The following is a 17,322-nucleotide window of genomic DNA, read 5'->3' as shown; positions in this document are numbered from 1 at the left end:
CCCCTGCCCCTCTCCTCTGTTAGCGTTTTGCTATGCTGTCAACCTGTAATCTTTCTCATTCTTGGTTTGGATAATTTGTGTCTTTTCTTTTCTTTATGTGATCAGTCTGGCTAGAAGGTTTGTTTTAGTGATTTTTCTCTGTTGTTTTTCTATTTTGCATTTCACTGATTTCTGTTCTGACCTTTATTATTTCTTTTATCTGTTTATTTGGGGCTTAATTTTATACTTTATTAAATAGGAACTGTGGTAATTGATTAGGTATTTCTTTTTTTCTAGTTAGGTGTTTAATGCTATACATTTCCCTGAACTTCTTACATGCTGTATTTTCATTTTCATGAAATTCAAAGTGCTGTCCACTTTCCTTCTTTATGTATTCTTTGATCCATGGTGTTTTTTTTTTTTTTTATTTGACAGGTAGAGATATAGTCAGTGAGAGAGAGAGACAGGTCTTCCTTCTGTTGGTTCACTCACCAAATGGCGCTGTGCCGATCCGAAGCCAGGAGCCAGGTGCTTCTTCCTAGTCTCCCATGTGGGTGCAGGGGCCCAAGCACTCGGTCCATCCTCCACTGCCCTCCTGGGCCACAGCAGAGAGCTGGACTGGAAGAGGAGCAACCGGGACTAGAACCCAGTGCCCATATGGGATGCCAGCGCCGCAGGTGGAGGATTAACCAAGTGAGCCACAGCGCCGGCCCTCCATGGGTTATTTAGAAGTGTGTTATTTCCTGTCAAAATATTTCGAATTTTTGAAAAAGATTTATTTTATTTATTTGAAAGATAGAGTTACAGAGAGAGAGAGAGAGAGAGAGAGAGAGCGAGCGAGCTATCTTTCATCTGCTAGTTTACTTCCTAATTGGCCACAGTGGCTAGAGCTCTGCTGATTCAAAGCCAAGAGCCAGGAGCCTCTTCCAGGTCTCCCATGCAGGTGCAGGGGCACAAGCACTTTGGCTATCTTCTACTGCTTTTCCAGGCCATAGCAGAGAGCTGGATCAGAAGAGGAGCTGTTGGGACTTGAACTGGTACCCATGTGGGAATCCAGTGCCGCAGTCAGAGGCTTAGCCCACTATGCTACAACGCTGGTCCTGGTAGTGATTTCAAAGTGACTGAATCTGTTTGTTTTTTTTTTTCCCTCTTCTATTAGTTATTAAAAAAATTGAATTTTCTTTCCGTACTGAAGAATTGTCTATTTCTCCTTTCAGTACTGTCTTTTTTGTTTGTTCCATGTATTCTGAAAGTCTATAATTAGGTGCATTTTCACCTCCCACATGGGTAGCAGGGGCTCATCATCTGCTACCTTCACAGGCATATTAATAGGAAGCTAGATTGAAAGCAGAGCAGCTGGGATTCAAACTGACACTCCCATATGGGATGTTTGCATGACAAACAACAGCATAACTGCTGTGCCCAAAAAGGCTGGCTCCAATGATTGGTTATTTAATGTTTGCTTTGGAGTTTACAGTACTCATCTTTATAGGTAGTCGAGTCCTTCCTTTTCTCCTGTCTCATCTTTTTTGCTGTTTTAACCATGTATTTTACTTTCCCATATATTATAAACCTCACACTGTTTAAACAATGATCATTAAAAGTCTTTTTTAAAAATGACTTATTGATTGATTGGTTTGAAAGGCAGAGTTCAGAGAGAGAGAGAGAGAAGAACAGAGAGACAGAGACAGAGACAGAGACAGAGAAAGAGATTCCATCTGCTGGCTGACTCCCAAATGACTGCAACATCCAGGGCTGAACCAGGATCCTGAAATTCCACCTGGGTCTCCCACATGGGTCGTAGGGACCCACGCACTTGGGCCATTTACTGCTGCTTTTCCCAGGTGCATTAGCAGGGGGCTGGATTGGAAGTGGAGCAGCCAGGGGTTGAACTGACACTCATATGAGATGCTAGCACCTCAGGCTGCAACTTAAGCCACCATGTCAGAAGGGTAGCCCCATTAAAAGTTTTATATATGAAAAAATAATCTTGTATATTTAATGTAATAGTTACTGTTTCCAGTGCTATTTATTCCTTTGTTTAGATTCACATTTCCTTCTACTATTGTTTTCCTTCTGCCTAAGGGACTTTATCTAGTATTTTTTTAAAGATGTATTTATTATTTATTTGAAAGGGTTACACAGAGAGAGGAGAGGCGGAGTGTGTGTGTGGGGTCTTCTGTCTGATGGTTCACTCCCCAATTGGCCACAACGGCCAGAGCTGTGCCAATCTGAAGCCAGGAGCTTCTTCTGGGTTTCCCACGCGGGTTCAGGGGCCCAGGGACTTGCGCCATCCTCCACTGCTTTCCCAGGCCATAGCAGAGAGCTGGATCGGGAGTGGAGCAGCCGGGTCTCAAACCAGCGCTCTTGGCTGGTGCCATGGCTCAATAGGCTAATCCTCCGCCTGCGGCGCTGGCACACAGGGTTCTAGTCCCGGTCGGGGCGCCGGATTCTGTCCCAGTTGCCCCTCTTCCAGGCCAGCCCTCCGCTATGGCCCGGGAGTGCAGTGGAAGATGGCCCAAGTGCTTGGGCCCTGCACCCACATGGGAGACCAGGAGAAGCACCTGGCTCCTGGCTTCGGATCAGCGCGGTGCACTGGCCGCGGCGGCCATTGGAGGGTGAACCAATGGCAAAAGGAAGACCTTTCTCTCTGTCTCTCTCTCTCACTGTCGACTCTGCCTGTCAAAAAACAAACAAACAAACAAACAAAACAAACCAGCGCCCATATGGGATCCTGGTGCTTCAGGCCAGGGCGTTAACCCACTGCACCACAGCGCCAGCCCCTCTAGTATTTTTTGAAGTTTGAATCTATTAATGGTTAATTATTTGAGCTTTTTATACCCAGAAAGCCTTTACTTTTGCCTTCATTCTTTATAATTTGCTAGAGTCAGAATTCTAGGTAACAATTTTTTTCTTTCCATACCAAAAAATATTGCCTAGCTCTTTGCTCACTTGTGTTGTTTCTAGTAAGAAGTTTGTCATCATCCTTATGTTTGTTCCTCTGTACATGAAATGTCCTTATTCTCTGTTTCCGTTAAAGAGTTAATTGTTTTCCTAAGGTAACCATAGGAAAAATACTACAATATTCTGCTTGAGCTGGGGAGAAGCCATTGTAAGAACCACAATGGGGAGGGGGACAGGGAGCTGCATTTTGGTGTAGTAGGTAAAGCTGACGCCTGCAGTGGGCACCCATTTGAGTCCTGGCAGCTCCGCATCATATCTGGTTCCCTAATAATGGCCTGAGAAGGCTGCAGAAGATGGCCCAAGTATTTGGGCTCCTGTACCCACGTGGGAGACCCAAAAGAAACTCCTGGCCCCTAGCTTTGGTCTGCCCAGCCCTGTCTCTTGCGGCCATTTGGGGAGTGAACCAGTAGATGGAAGACCTCTCTGTCTGTCTCTTCTCTATCTCTGTAATTCTTTCAAACACATGAATACATCTTAAAAACAAACAAACAAACAAAAAAACACTGTGCAGAGCAGTGTTAAGGCACAGTAGTTAAGCCATCACTTGCAAGGCCAGCGTCCCATATGAGCACAAATAAATAAATAAAATATTTTAAGAAAATATGGTTTTTGAAACTGTTTGCTTTTGAAGCGAAGCAGATGTAAATACTGTACCCAGAGGATTCATGCAATGCTGCTTTTCTTTCTTTTTCAGTTTCCTTCAAATACATCAGAAATGTGTTGTATTATTAGGGCATCACCAGGTACTAGACAAGTGAAAAGTAAGGGTATTACTGTGAAGAAGAAAAAATATTCTCCTCCCAAAGATATTCCTCAAGGTAGTGTACTATGAATGCAAAACATTCTTTTTGAATGATATAAAATGATTTTATTGTAAATTCCTTGTGTACATAAGAAATTCAGTTTTAAAGTATATCCTGAGAGTCCATGTACAAAGTAGAAATGGTAAGGTTTTAGAATCTGAGTAAAATAATTATTTTTAAAGATAAATGCTTCATTTTCTGAAAAATTAACTTCTAAAATATTAGCTTATGTCGTTGATATACAATGTATTTGTTGAGTGTATTTCCTCTTTTTTTTTTTTTAAGATTTATTTACTTTACTTGACAGTCAGTTATACAGAGAGAGAGAGGTCTTCCATCTGCTGCCTCACTCCCCAATTGTCCTCAAGAGCTGGAGTTGCGCTGATCCAAAGCCAGGAGCCAGGAGCCTCTTCCAGGTCTCCCATGTGGGTGCAGGGACCCAAGGATTTGGACCATCTTCTACTGCTTTCCCAGGGCATAGCAGAGAGCTGGATTGGAAGTGGAGCAGCTAGGTCTTGAACCGGTGCCCATATGGGATGCCAGCACTGCAGATGGCAGCTTTACCTACTGTGCCACAGTACCGGCCCCACATTTCCTCTTATAACTATTTGAAATTTAGTGGGGTTTTTTTTTTTTTTTTTTGAGTTTCATTTAGAGTATCCTTTTTTTTTTTTAAGATTTTATTTATTTATTTGAGAGGTAGAGTTACAGACAGTGAGAGGGAGAGACAGATAAAAAGGTCTTCCTTCCATGGGTTCACTCCCCACATGACTGCAATGGCTGGAGCTGCGCCAATCTGAAGACAGGAGTCAGGTGTTTCTTCCCAGTCTCTCATGCGGGTGCAGGGGCCCAAGGACTTGGGCCATCTGCTGCTGCTTTCCTAGGCCATAGCAGAGAGCTAGATTGGAAGTGGAGCAGCTGGGACTGGAACCGGCGCCCATATGGGATGCCAGCGGAGGATTAACCTACTGTGCCACGGCGCCAGCCCCTAGAATAGCCTTGTTTTTAAAATTGTAGATTTTTTTGTTTGTGTGTTCACCCAACATTGGTTGAGCACTTCCTCTGTGAAGGGCACTGTGCTGAGAACCTTCTCATACCTCACTTATTTCTCAATATGATTTTATGATATATAGGATGTGTACTGTTATCCTCATTTTATATATTAAGACTCACACTTAAAGTAATTTGTACTTTGTCTGAAGTCATACTCCTACCAAGTAGTGGAAGGGAACTCAATCCCTTAAGGCATTTAAAGTCCACATTAGTTTTTTCTTTTTTAAGGATTTATTTATTTATTTGAAAGGGAGAGTTACAGAGAGGCAGAGACGAAGAAAAAGGTCTTCCATCTGCTGGTTCACTCCCCAAGTGGCCTGTTTTTTTTTTTTTTTTTCCCTCTATTTTATTTATTTACTTAAGAGGCAGAGTTACAGACAGAGAGAGGGAGAGACAGAGAGGCCTTCCAGTGGTTCACTCCTCAAATGGCTGCAATGGCTGGAGCTACGTGGATCCGAAGCCAGGAGCCAGGAGTTTCTTCCAAGTCTCCCAAGCACTTGAGCCACTCTCCACTGCGTTCCCAGGCCATTATCAGGGAGCTGGATTGGAGCAGCTGGGACATGAACCAACACCCATTGGGATGCCAGCACTATAGGTAGATGCTTAACCTACTACACCATAGTGCTGACCCTAGATTAGTTTTTTGTGCTGCTCCCCTTACTGCATTTCAAGAACAACATCAAATTACACCTTTTGATGATCATTTACACCTTTTGATGATCATTTACATGGAACATATCTTCATGTACATTTTTGCCCATTCAAATTACTCAGTGGAACCTTAGAACTTTTTATGAGTAAGAAGCCAATGAAGCCATTAAAATTTAATAATTATGTATAACTTCAACCAAGCTGCCCACTCTTGATTCTTTTCTTCATTTCCATGTGCCTTGGGTTCTCTCCGTCTTCCTCCTCCCCCTCTTCTCGAATTTATATGAATAAGTAATTAATTAACTATGATCGTAATATACTGCTACCTAATATAATGTATATTGCTGATGTTTCATAACCCTTGGGCTATGAAATTTGCAAGGGCAAAGACCACATAATAAATGTCTTTCTATCTCTATCTGATAATAGTAGCATAGTGTTAGGGAATAGCAGTTGTCTGTATCAGACAGAATCCTGCCAACGCAACAGAGCCAGAAGGAGATATGTGTATGTGTACAGTCACATGCCACATAATGACATTTTGGTCAACAGTGGACTACATCTATGAGGGTGGTCCCATAAGAACATATTACCTAGTGACATTGTAGCCATCTAAGTCTGTGTAAATATATTCCATGATGTTTACACAATGATAGAATTGCCTAATGACATGTTTCTCAGCACATACTCCTGTTACTAAGCCATTTGTAAACTGCAAACACATATATGTCACACACATGTATGTATGAATGTATACTTATACACACATATGTGTATATACAAAATTATTTCAGGGAATTAACTTACACATTGTAGTGTTTGGCTGATCAAGTCTGAACACTAAACAGGCAGACGCTGGTCATGTAGTCCATGGGCAGATTTCTTCTTCAGAAAAAATCAATTTTCCTTTTAGCGTATTTCAAATAATTTGATGAGGTCTGCCCACATTATCCAGGATAGTCTCCTGTACTTAAAGTCAACTATTATAGATGTTAATTACATTTACAAAATAATTTCACAGCAACATTTAGATTAGGGTTTGAATAGTTACATAATATGGCCTGAATCATCATATCCACCCCTTATCAATTATACATCATATATATTTTCCTTAAGCCATGTTTAATTTCCAAATAAAGAAAAGTCTTCCATCTGTCTAACATGATACAGTTGCCCTGCACAAAGCCAAACATGTGTGACAGTTTCTCCAGAAGAGGATACAAGGTCCTTATATGATGTTCACCCTTCTTGATGTCCTTTAACTTAAAAACTATGATTAAAAAGTTAACTACTATTAATACATATTATATTAAATGGTAAGGGAATAAGTGAAAGTGTGCTTAACCAATCATACAATTATAGTTTGTGTTTATAACTACTTTCTCCCACTACCCATTCCACATCCCCTGTAGCTTCAGTAAGTATACTCTTCAGGTGGTCATGGTTCTTTACTTTGTAGATGATTCAAACCTTCTTTTTTTTTTTTTTTTTTGCCAGACAGAGTTAGACAGTGAGAGAGAGAGACACAAAGAGAGTTATAGACAGTGAGAAAAAGAGAGACAGGGACAGAAAGATCTTCCTTCTGTTGGTTCACCCCCCAAATGGCTGCTATGGCCGGCGTGCTGCGCCAATCCGAAGCCAGGAGCCAGGTGCTTCCTCCTGGTCTCCCATGCGGGTGCAGGGCCCAAGCACTTGGACCATCCTCCACTGCCTTCCTGGGCCACAGCAGAGAGCTGGACTGGATGTGGAGCAACTGGGGCAGAATCCAGCGCCCCAACTGGGACTAGAACCCGGGGTGCTGGCACCGCAGGCAGAGGATTAGCCTAGTGAGCCACGGCGCCGGCCCAAACCTTCATTCTTGATAGATCTGGGCTGTTAGTAGGCCTGCCTGGATTGAGTTATTAAGGTTTTCCATTAACCTTAATCGTAGGACCTGATAATACTAAGAGATACTAAATTTTAACACACTTACAGTTCCTTACTGGTATTGTGGAGTAATAGTCCAGTTTCCTCTTAGTAGTCTGGGTGAGGCACCTGAACCAACAACCAACAGCATAACTTCCTTCTTGGCCTGTTGATTTTGAGGCATGAATAGCCCAAAGTGGCTGGATGGAGTCTTAACTTCCATGCTAGTGGAATTGTTATTTTCCCTTGTGGAATAATTCTGCCTTTGGAACTGAGAACTCTAGACCATCAGAACAATAAAGTCATGGCAACAGGCAGCAAAATTTTTCTACTGGGTTACCAGGAAAAATAACAAGTGGTACCATTTCCATTTTTGCCTCCTTTATTCCTGGCTATGGGAGAGACAGTACCATATATTGGACACTGATTTACCTTATGTGCAGCCTTCTAGAGAATTCTGCATTTTGCAGCCTAGCTGATGCTCTCTGAATTTTCAAAAGGCCATTCTATCATCTTACCAGGGCAGCTGCTTTGGCATGGTGGGGAATACAGCAAGACCTGGGAATTCCATGAGTGTAGGCCCATTGTTGTACTTGTTTTACTATGAAGTGAGTTCTTTGATCAAAAGCAGCATTGTGTAGAGTACCACGACCATGGAAAAGGAATTCCCTTAAGGAATTTCATAGATGGTAGTTTTGCAGAAGCTTTGTGTACAGGAAAGACAAACTCTGTCAGGTGTCAATTCCAGTGAGAACACATAATAAAGAGGTCCAGTGTAATCAGCATGCTGCCAGAAAGCTGGCTGATTGCCCCCAGGAATACTGTTATGTTGGGAGCTCAGTGTTGGTCCCTGCTGAAGACATATTGAACACTCAAAAGTGCTTGTACCCCAGCTAACTTTGATTAGCAGAAGCCCTTGTTCTTGAGCCAGTGTGTAACCTCCATCCCTGCCACACCATGAGCAATTTGTTCATCAGCCAAGAACAAAAGGAATCTGTCACCCTCTTTTCCCAGCCCTGTTTTGATAGAGGTGGCTAGGGCAAGAGTCTCACTGCCATCTGCTGAATTAGTTAGCCTACCTCTTGATTATTAAAATCCTCCTCTGCTGAGGTTACCTTTTGATGACAATTTACATGGAACATATCTTCATGTACATTTTTGCCCATTCAGAGAAAGATATCTACTGCTTTCCAAATTTTCTTGTCAAACATCGGACCATTTTTCTTTTCAAAGAAGCCAGCAATCAGGTGCATTGCTCAAAGTTTTGCACACTGGGAAGATTTCCCCATTTTTTTTCCAGGGATATCCCAGAAAGGAGTTGGAAGGGCTGTTACTGTCCACTCTTCAATGCTGCCTATGTACATTTGCTGGTTCACACCCCAGATGACTACAATGGAACCATCTGTGGTGCAGCAGGTTAAGCTGCTGCCTGCATTACCAGCATCCCATCTGGGCACCATTTTGAGCTCCAGCTGTTCCACTTGTAATCCAACTCCCTGCTAATGAGAAAGCAGTGGAGGATGATCCAAGTCCTTGGGCTCCTGCACTCATGTGGAAGAACTGGATGGAATTTGTGGCTTCAATTTGGCCCAGCCCTGGTTGTTGTAGTCATCTGGGGCATGAACCAGCAAATGGAAGATCACTCTCTCCCTCTCTGTTACTCTGTACTCTATTAATAAATCTGTTTTTAAAAAATAGCAACAACAACAAAAAAGAAACCCCTGGGCTTGTCTTCTCCAGCCAAGTGATTGTGGAGAGCTCTCAGTGTCATCCCAAGTGCAGGCTGGGGGAGAGGAGATGATGTAATGAGAGTGAGACTCCTTTGGGCGCTTTCTTGTTTTACATTTATCTTCAGGGACTGCTTGAGCACAGTCTCTTGTACACCACTTCCGTTTGGTAATGGAGTGTTGCTCTTCACGTGAGATTTGTGGTTTGATGGGTCAGACAACACAAAATTTTTTAAGTGCAGCTTGGCTTCCTTGGTAACTTGGTGGCCTATGTTAAAGTGTTCAGTCTCTACTAAGGCCCAGTAATGGCCAAAAGCTGTATCTCAGAAGGAGAGTAGCCATCTGCAGAGGATGGCAATACTTGGCTCCAGAGTCCTAAGTTCTTGCTGTGAGTCACGTACAGGGGCCTGCCAAGGACCCAAACAGCATCTCCATCTGTCACACTTCAGGCATCACTGGGGCTACAGGGTCTACGGCGCCCAGTGTCACAGCATCTTGCAGTATAGCCTGTATGTTTCGTAGAGACTTCTTTTATTCTTGGCCTTTAATCAAATCTAGAAGCTTTTTAGGTCACTTGGTAAATAGGCTGGAGTAGTACATCCAAATGAGGAATATATTGCCTCTAAAATCCAAACGGGGCAGGGCATTCTGCCTCCTGTCTTTTACCTTAGAAGGGATGTCTCTTATGCCACTAGACCCCTAGAAATGTCACTGAGGTGGAGGGCCAATAGAGACCCAGAAATTTCACTTTTAGGAATATCCCTGACTATAGTGTGTGTGCATGTATGTGTGTGTGTGTGTGTGTGTGTGTGTGTATTCTAGGCTATATATGATATCCCCAAACTGGAAACTATCCATATACCCATCATGTAAAATAGATATAAAAAATGTGGCATATTAATTCATTGGAGTGCTAAATAGCTGTGAGAATCTATAAGATACAGTTACATGATACAGATACACATATATTGTTGAATTTCATGTGAGATTCCAGATATAATAGAGTACATCTAATATTATTTATATGTAGTACAAAACTAGGAAAAAATAATCTTGGAGATTACAATAATGGGTGCCCTTGTTGGAGTGGGGCTGTTAACTAGAAGGGGTCACGAGGAGGAATTCTAGGGTGCTGGTAAAGTTCTGTTTCATTATCTGGGTGCTATATATACTTGTGTGTTATATCTGTCGAAACTCATCAAGCTGTATACTTGTGTGTACTTTTCTTTGTATATTTTATACAGTAATATAAAGTTAAAAATAAAGATAGAAAAAGTTTTAATTTGATCTTTTTGGCCTGTGTTATTAGTTTACTAAATTAGATATTGTCAAAATTCTTTGGTTTAAGTACATAACAAATCAAAACCAAAATGTGGCTGTGGGGTTCTTTTTTCAGTGTTCAGACCAAAAGTTTTTAGTTTCAAAGATATTCATCCCACTCCCATTAGTTGAACTAATGGTGCCACCTCCTGGCTTCTCTGTAGGTTCTCACAGTAACAGCAGTCTTCTCATTTAAGAAATTCCCTTTCAACCTCTGGCCATTTGTGTCTGCTTTTCCTTTAGTAAAAATAGCAAAGCCCCAGACTAACTAGTGATCATGTTATTTTAAGTGTGCACCAGGCTATTTTTAGTCCTGGCATTTGAAGTTTTAGCTGGTTGGCAGTAATCTAATCAGGACCACAGGGTAAGGCTTACTTTTGATAGTCTTAAGATTGTGTGTAGTGCAGCAGGTAAAGGCGCTGTCTGTGGTGCCAGCATCCCATAGAGGCTCCGGTTTGTGCCCCAAACCATGTCCCAGCTGCTCTACTTCGAGTCCAGCTCCCTCCCTAGGAAAAGCAACAGAGGATGATCCAAGTGTTTCAGCCCCTGCTACCCACATTAGAGAGACCCAGAAGAAGCTCCTGGCGTTGGCTTGGCCTAGCCCTTGCCATTGTGCCCACATGGATGGCAAGTAGCAGGTAAAACTGCCATCTGCAACACTGTCACCCATGTAGGCAATGGTTTTGTGTCCTGGCTCCTCCGCTTCTGATCCAGTCTCTGTTAATGGCCTGGGGAAAGTGGCAGAAGATGGCCCAAGTGCTTGGGCCCCTGCTACCTACTGTGGGACACCAAGAAGAAGCTTCTGGCTTCTGGCTTCAGCCTGACCCAGCCCTGGATGTTGGGACCATTTGGGCAGTGTACCGACGAGTAGAAGATCTCTCTCTCTCTTTCTGTTTCTTCTTCTCTCTCTGTAACTCATACTTTTAAATAAATAAATAGTTTTTAAAAAAGAATATATTAGAAGTTTGTTATGGTCTCTGACACAGATACATTAATTTAGTACAAATACAGAGATGAGTTCTTTGGGGAAAAATAAATTCAACTAGTTTGAGATCAGAGAGCCCTTTTAAGCCAGTTGTTTTGGTGTCATGTGGCTCCTGCATGAAAAGAGGAAGTTCTTTTGTTGGCCAGCTCACTCATTCAACAAACATTTATTAAGTGTGGATGTGAGAAGTAGTTGCTGGTGGTATTGAGATAATGACATTGTCTTTATAAAGTGTATGTTCTCTAGAGGACATCAGATATGTAAGACAAATCAAATGGAGATACAAGTACTTTAATAGAAATATGTGTGGGAAGATTAGCCTAGTACGATCTAACATGGGAAGCAGGATAAACATCAGACTCATAGAATGGCAGATGTCCTAAACAGCACTCTGGCCTCAGAATCAGCCCTTAAGGCATTCGGATCTGGCTGAAGAGCCCATGAGAGTATTTTAGGCATGGAAAGCCAAGACACTCTGGCAAAAAAAAAAACAAAAACAAAAACAAAAAACAACAACAACAACAACAACAACAACAAACACTAAATGAAAGATCTCTGCAAGTGAGATCCCAGTGGAAAGAACGGGCCATCAAAGAAGGAGGTGCCTTTCTCTGAAGGGAGGAGAGAACTTCCACTTTGACTATGACCTTGTCTAAATGAGATCAGAGTTGGTGAACTCAAAAGGCTTCCATAGCCTTGGCAACCCATGACAGAGCCTAGGGTGATTACTGATGCCATAAACAAGAATGTCAATTGTTAAGTCAACAACAGGAGTCACTGTGCACTTACTCCCCATGTAGGGTCTCTGTCCTTAATGTGTTGTACAATGTAAATTAATGCTATAACTAGTACTCAAACAGTACTTTACACTTTGTGTTTCTGTGTGGGTGCAAATTTTTGAAATCTTTACTTAATATATACTAAATTGCTCTTCTGTATATAAAGATAATTGAAAATGAATCTTGATGTGAATGGAATGGGAGAGGGAGCGGGAGATGGGAGGGTTGTGGGTGGGAGGGAAGTTATGGGGAGGAAAAGCCATTGTAATCCAAAGCTGTACTTTGGAAATTTATATTTATTAAATGAAAGATAAAAAAAGAAATATATGTGGGACCCTGTTTGTGGGTAAACAGAGAAGGTAGGAAATTGTGTGGGAAGTGATCTGAATCCCCCAGGAATATTGTGAGCATAAGCCTTCCTTTTTTTTTTTTTTTGACAGAGTGGACAGAGAGAGACAGAGAGAAAGGTCTTCCTTTTGCCATTGGTTCACCCTCCAATGGCCGCCGCGGCCAGTGCACCGCGCTGATCCGAAGCCAGGAGCCAGGTGCTTCTCCTGGTCTCCCATGGGGTGCAGGGCCCAAGCACTTGGGCCATCCTCCACTGCATTCCCGGGCCACAGCAGAGAGCTGGCCTGGAAGAGGAGTGACCAGGACAGAATCCGGCGCCCCGACCGGGACTAGCTAGGCAGAGGATTAGCCTATTGAGCCACAGTGCCGCCCTATCATAAGCCTTCTATGCATAGGGACCAGGATAAATAAAGGCACAGATGCATAAAGCATTCTCAGGTAGTTAAAGAACTAGTTATATGAGGCTGGAGTGACAACTGGACTCCGTGCTTGAGTAGTAAAAGGGAGGCAGATAGTGTAGAGCCTCCTTTGCTAAACCAACTTTCTCCTGGTAAGATTTATTTTTCATTTAATCATTTTCGCAAGAAGCATTGAGGTGAAGTGGAAATAAATGAGCCTAGAAGCAGAAGTTCCAGATGAGAATCTTGCACAAGTCCTGATGAACAAAGTTGAAAAAATAGGGTCTGACCTGATAAATTATTTTTTAAAAAGATTTATTTATTTACTTGAAAGTCAGAGTTACACACAGAAGGAAAGGCAGAGAGAGAGAGAGAGAGAGAGAGAGAGAGAGAGAGAGAGAGAGAGAGGTTGGTTTTCCATCTGCTAGTTCACTCCCCAGTTGGCCGCAATGGCCGGAGCTGTGCCGAATCGAAGCCAGGAGCCAGGAGCCAGGAGCTTCTTCTGGGTCTCCCACGCAGGTACAGAAGCCAAGGACTTGGGGCATCTTCCATGCTTTCCCAGGCCATAGCAGAGAGCTGGATCAGAAGTGGAGCAGCCAAGACACGAACCAGCACCCATATGGGATGCCGGCGCTGCCTGCGGTGGCTTTACCCACTACGCCACCGTGCTGGCTCCCAATATATCATTAAATCTGGTGCACAGAGCACCTGAGGAATTTATAAATAATGTAAATACAGGTCATTCTTTGCAATCTGATTTGGGAGTTCTGGAGTTTGAGAACTAATATAAACCAAATTTTTTTTTATTGTTATAATTTACAATTTAGTCATTGACTAGGCCCTGATACAGAGTGGTGAGATAAAAAGATTGTTAGATCATGACTCTCAGGTCTCTAGTTTTGTAAAGTTCCAGAAATGAAGACTTCTCTGTAATGTCAGGAAAAAAATATATGCCATGGCTTTAGATCTATATGTGAAGGTTGAGGAGGCGAAGGGTAGGTGAAACTAGGTGGTTGGGTGGGCTGATCACCTCTTTGGAAAGTTACCCAGATGTTGGTGGGGAGAGGATGACTGCAGTAATTTCCAAAATGTGTAACATGTGAGTAAGCAGTGTCTGTAAAGACAAGGAGGACTAGAGAGTACTGTAGCCAATGCTTCTGAAACCTTAATGTGTTTGTGAGTTGCTGGGGATCTTGACAAAATGCAGATTTCATTTGGTAGGTTTAGAAATGGACCTGTGTTTGTAGATTTCGAACAATCTTGTAGGTAATCCTATTTTTTCTTGTCCACGGACCGACTCTGAATAGCAAAATATAGGTCCCTCTTCTCAAACTTTGTCCTTTCATTGTTGTCTGATATTTGGGTTCCTCACTCAAAAATTCTTACCTAGTTGGTGTGAAGTATGGCCTAGATACCAGGATTTTAAAGTCTCTGGTACCTCTATGATAGCACAGAATTTCAGAACATTAATGTAGGCCGTTCAGGCCAAAGGGTAAGATGAGGTGTTTCATAGTAGGAAATGGAAAATGGATAAGGCTGGCTCCATTCTGGATCTCCTGGTACAAGATGTGGAGAGAAAGGTGCCTGGAATACTGTATCTGGGAAGAACCTGGGTTCAGCTCTAACAAAATGTAGGAGAATGCCTGGGAGGGGTGAATAGGAGAACATGAGGGACTTTGGCCTGAGTGGTGGCTGAGGAGGACGAGGGTGAGAAGCGCAACTAAGCGACTTCTGTAGGTGTACAAGGCTGAGTTCAGAGGCCCTAGCATGACTACTGGTAAGTCTTTGTCAGATTTCCCATGGGAATGTTCTCAAGTAGGTCTCCTTACATTTCTTTTTATTTTATTTTATTTTATTTTATTTTATTTTATTTTATTTTATTTTATTTTATTTTTTATTTTTGACAGGCAGAGTGGACAGTGAGAGAGAGAGACAGAGAGAAAGGTCTTCCTTTTGCCGTTGGTTCACCCTCCAATGGCCGCTGCAGCCGGCGCGCTGCGGCCGGTGCACCGCGCTGATCCGATGGCAGGAGCCAGGAGCCAGGTGCTTTTCCTGGTCTCCCATGGGGTGCAGGGCCCAAGCACCTGGGCCATCCTCCACTGCACTCCCTGGCCACAGCAGAGAGTTGGCCTGGAAGAGGGGCAACCGGGACAGAATCCGGCGCCCCGACCCGGACTAGAACCCGGTGTGCCGGCGCTGCAAGGCGGAGGATTAGCCTAGTGAGCCGCGGCGCCGGCCCGGTCTCCTTACATTTCAAGAGAGATTGGCCTCAGCATGTCCAAGAAGGGCTGAGCCAGCTATCTTCTCCCCTCTTTTTTTTTTTTTGACAGGCAGATGGACAGTGTGAGAGAGGGACAGAGAGAAAGGTCTTCCTTTACCATTGGTTCACCCTCCAATGGCCGCTGTGGCCTGCACCCTGCGGCCGGTGCACCGCGCTAATCCAAAGGCAGGAGCCAGGTGCTTCTCCTGGTCTCCCATGTGGGTGCAGGGCTCAAGGACATTGGGCCATCCTCCACTGCCCTCCCAGGCCACAGCAGAGAGCTGGCCTGGAAGAGGGGCAACCGGGACAGAATCCGGTGCCCCGACCGGGACTAGAACCCGGTGTTCCGGCGCCGCAGCTGGAGGATTAGCCTATTGAGGCACGGCGCCAGCCATTCTCCCCTCTTTTTAAAAAATCGGCTCTGTATTTGTTTTCTGAGGCTTGACCTCATGGGGGAACTAGAATGTTCTGGACATCAAGAGCTCTGTCCCCCACAGGTACTGGTTTTATTTATTTTTTTTATTTTTTATTTTTTTTATTTTTGACAGGCAGAGTGGACAGTGAGAGAGAGAGACAGAGAGAGAAAGGTCTTCCTTTGCCGTTGGTTCACCCTCCAATGGCCGCCGCTGCAGCCGGCGCACCGCGCTGATCCGATGGCAGGAGCCAGGTGCTTCTCCTGGTCTCCCATGGGGTGCAGGGCCCAAGCACTTGGGCCATCCTCCACTGCACTCCCTGGCCATAGCAGAGAGCTGGCCTGGAAGAGGGGCAACCGGGACAGAATCCGGCGCCCCAACCGGGACTAGAACCCGGTGTGCCGGCGCCGCAAGGTGGAGGATTAGCCTATTGAGCCACGGCGCCGGCTAGGTACTGGTTTTAATAACTGTCATATACCTGCTTGTGTGTGAAGCAATGTATTGTTGTATTTTTTCTCCAGATATTATAACAAAAACAAACAGGAAGACATAACAACTGTGACTGAATTTTTACTACTTTGAAGATATGGATGTGAAGTCAAAGTCTGTAAAGCAAAGTGTCTGCCTGAAATTATATGAAATTAAAATTCAGAAGTCTCCAACTATTTGTGATATATCTGTGATGAATTTCTATTGATGTTCTTGTCATGTGCTTTTAAACAGTTAAGATTAATGAAATAATCTTTGATATGCTTCTTAAGTATATGTATTTGTATTATTTAATAAGAACTGAAGAGTCGTTACTAGAAGACTATATACTAAAATAGATGGTTTTGCTATTTATAAAGAGCCAACACTAGGTAATGGTGTAATTTCCTTTGATTTGCCTTTCTTCCTCAAAGTTTATCCTTTGTATGGATTAGTTGTTGAAGTGCTAAAAATGAACATGCTTATATTACAAGCTATTTTTAACAGAACTTAATTGAAACCACATGAGTGAGAGACCTAATTCCAGGTCTGACTGAAAGAAACTCTATACTCAAGATTTGCTGAAGCAGGGAATGTGTAATACATACAATCAATCATACACCAGGTATTTAATACGTTATCTCATACCAAAACAACCTTTATTTTTGCTAACAGTATCTGTAAGGTTTTTTTTTTTAATATAACCTGTGGCAACCTGACAGTACTCTTCCTAAAAAGCAGCTGTCCTATGTCAGTGAACAGAAGGTAGTTATACAACTGGTGGTGAAATCTTAAGTCTGATAGTTTTACTATTATTATACATAAAAGTAAAAAAGACACAGGCTTTCAAAGCAGCTTAACTGTTAAGGAAAATTATAAAATCTATAAACTGAGGTTATGTTACTTAAAGAACATTCATTTTAAATAGGAACCATAACGAGATATTTTTTATAGATATTTTGACAAGGCCTTAAGCCGCTAACAGTGCTTTTTGTGAGTTTGCGATTTTTATCTGGAGCTGAAATATGAAATCATGCTGAGGAAATATAGAGGATAACCTGAATGATGGCGGCTAGACCAAAATTTAGATGTGAATTCTAAATCAGTACTCAACTATGTCAGCAACTCTTGTGGTAGTTTTAAAAGTAGAAACGTGATAAGCTGCAGGGGAATGAGAAATGAAACACAAGTCCTTTTCCTTGCCTTCAAGGAGTTTATAATCCAAGAGGGAGGGGAGAAAATGAGAACAAATTCTTTGACAATTCTTAA

At 42.8% G+C, this 17,322-nt stretch overlaps 1 protein-coding gene across 1 annotated transcript in view; it reads left to right on the top strand.

The window, feature by feature from the left end:
- Nucleotides 1–16,265, top strand: part of MEIKIN (meiotic kinetochore factor) — an 85,343-nt gene extending 69,078 nt beyond the window's left edge. Inside the window, exons 12-13 of the mRNA XM_089335850.1 lie at nt 3,638–3,761; nt 16,107–16,265. Of these exons, the coding sequence (XP_089191976.1) occupies nt 3,638–3,761; nt 16,107–16,138 (156 nt within the window). The 3' untranslated portion in view covers nt 16,139–16,265. The remainder of the gene's footprint in view (nt 1–3,637; nt 3,762–16,106) is intronic.
- The last annotated feature ends 1,057 nt before the right edge of the window (nt 16,266–17,322 follow it).

This window comes from Oryctolagus cuniculus, chromosome 6 (assembly GCF_051225735.1).
Source record: "Oryctolagus cuniculus isolate XC-2025 breed Fujian yellow rabbit chromosome 6, ASM5122573v1, whole genome shotgun sequence".
NCBI lineage: Eukaryota > Metazoa > Chordata > Mammalia > Lagomorpha > Leporidae > Oryctolagus > Oryctolagus cuniculus.
The sequence above is the reverse complement of the archived record's forward strand: the minus strand, read 5'-3'. Positions and strand labels throughout refer to the sequence as shown.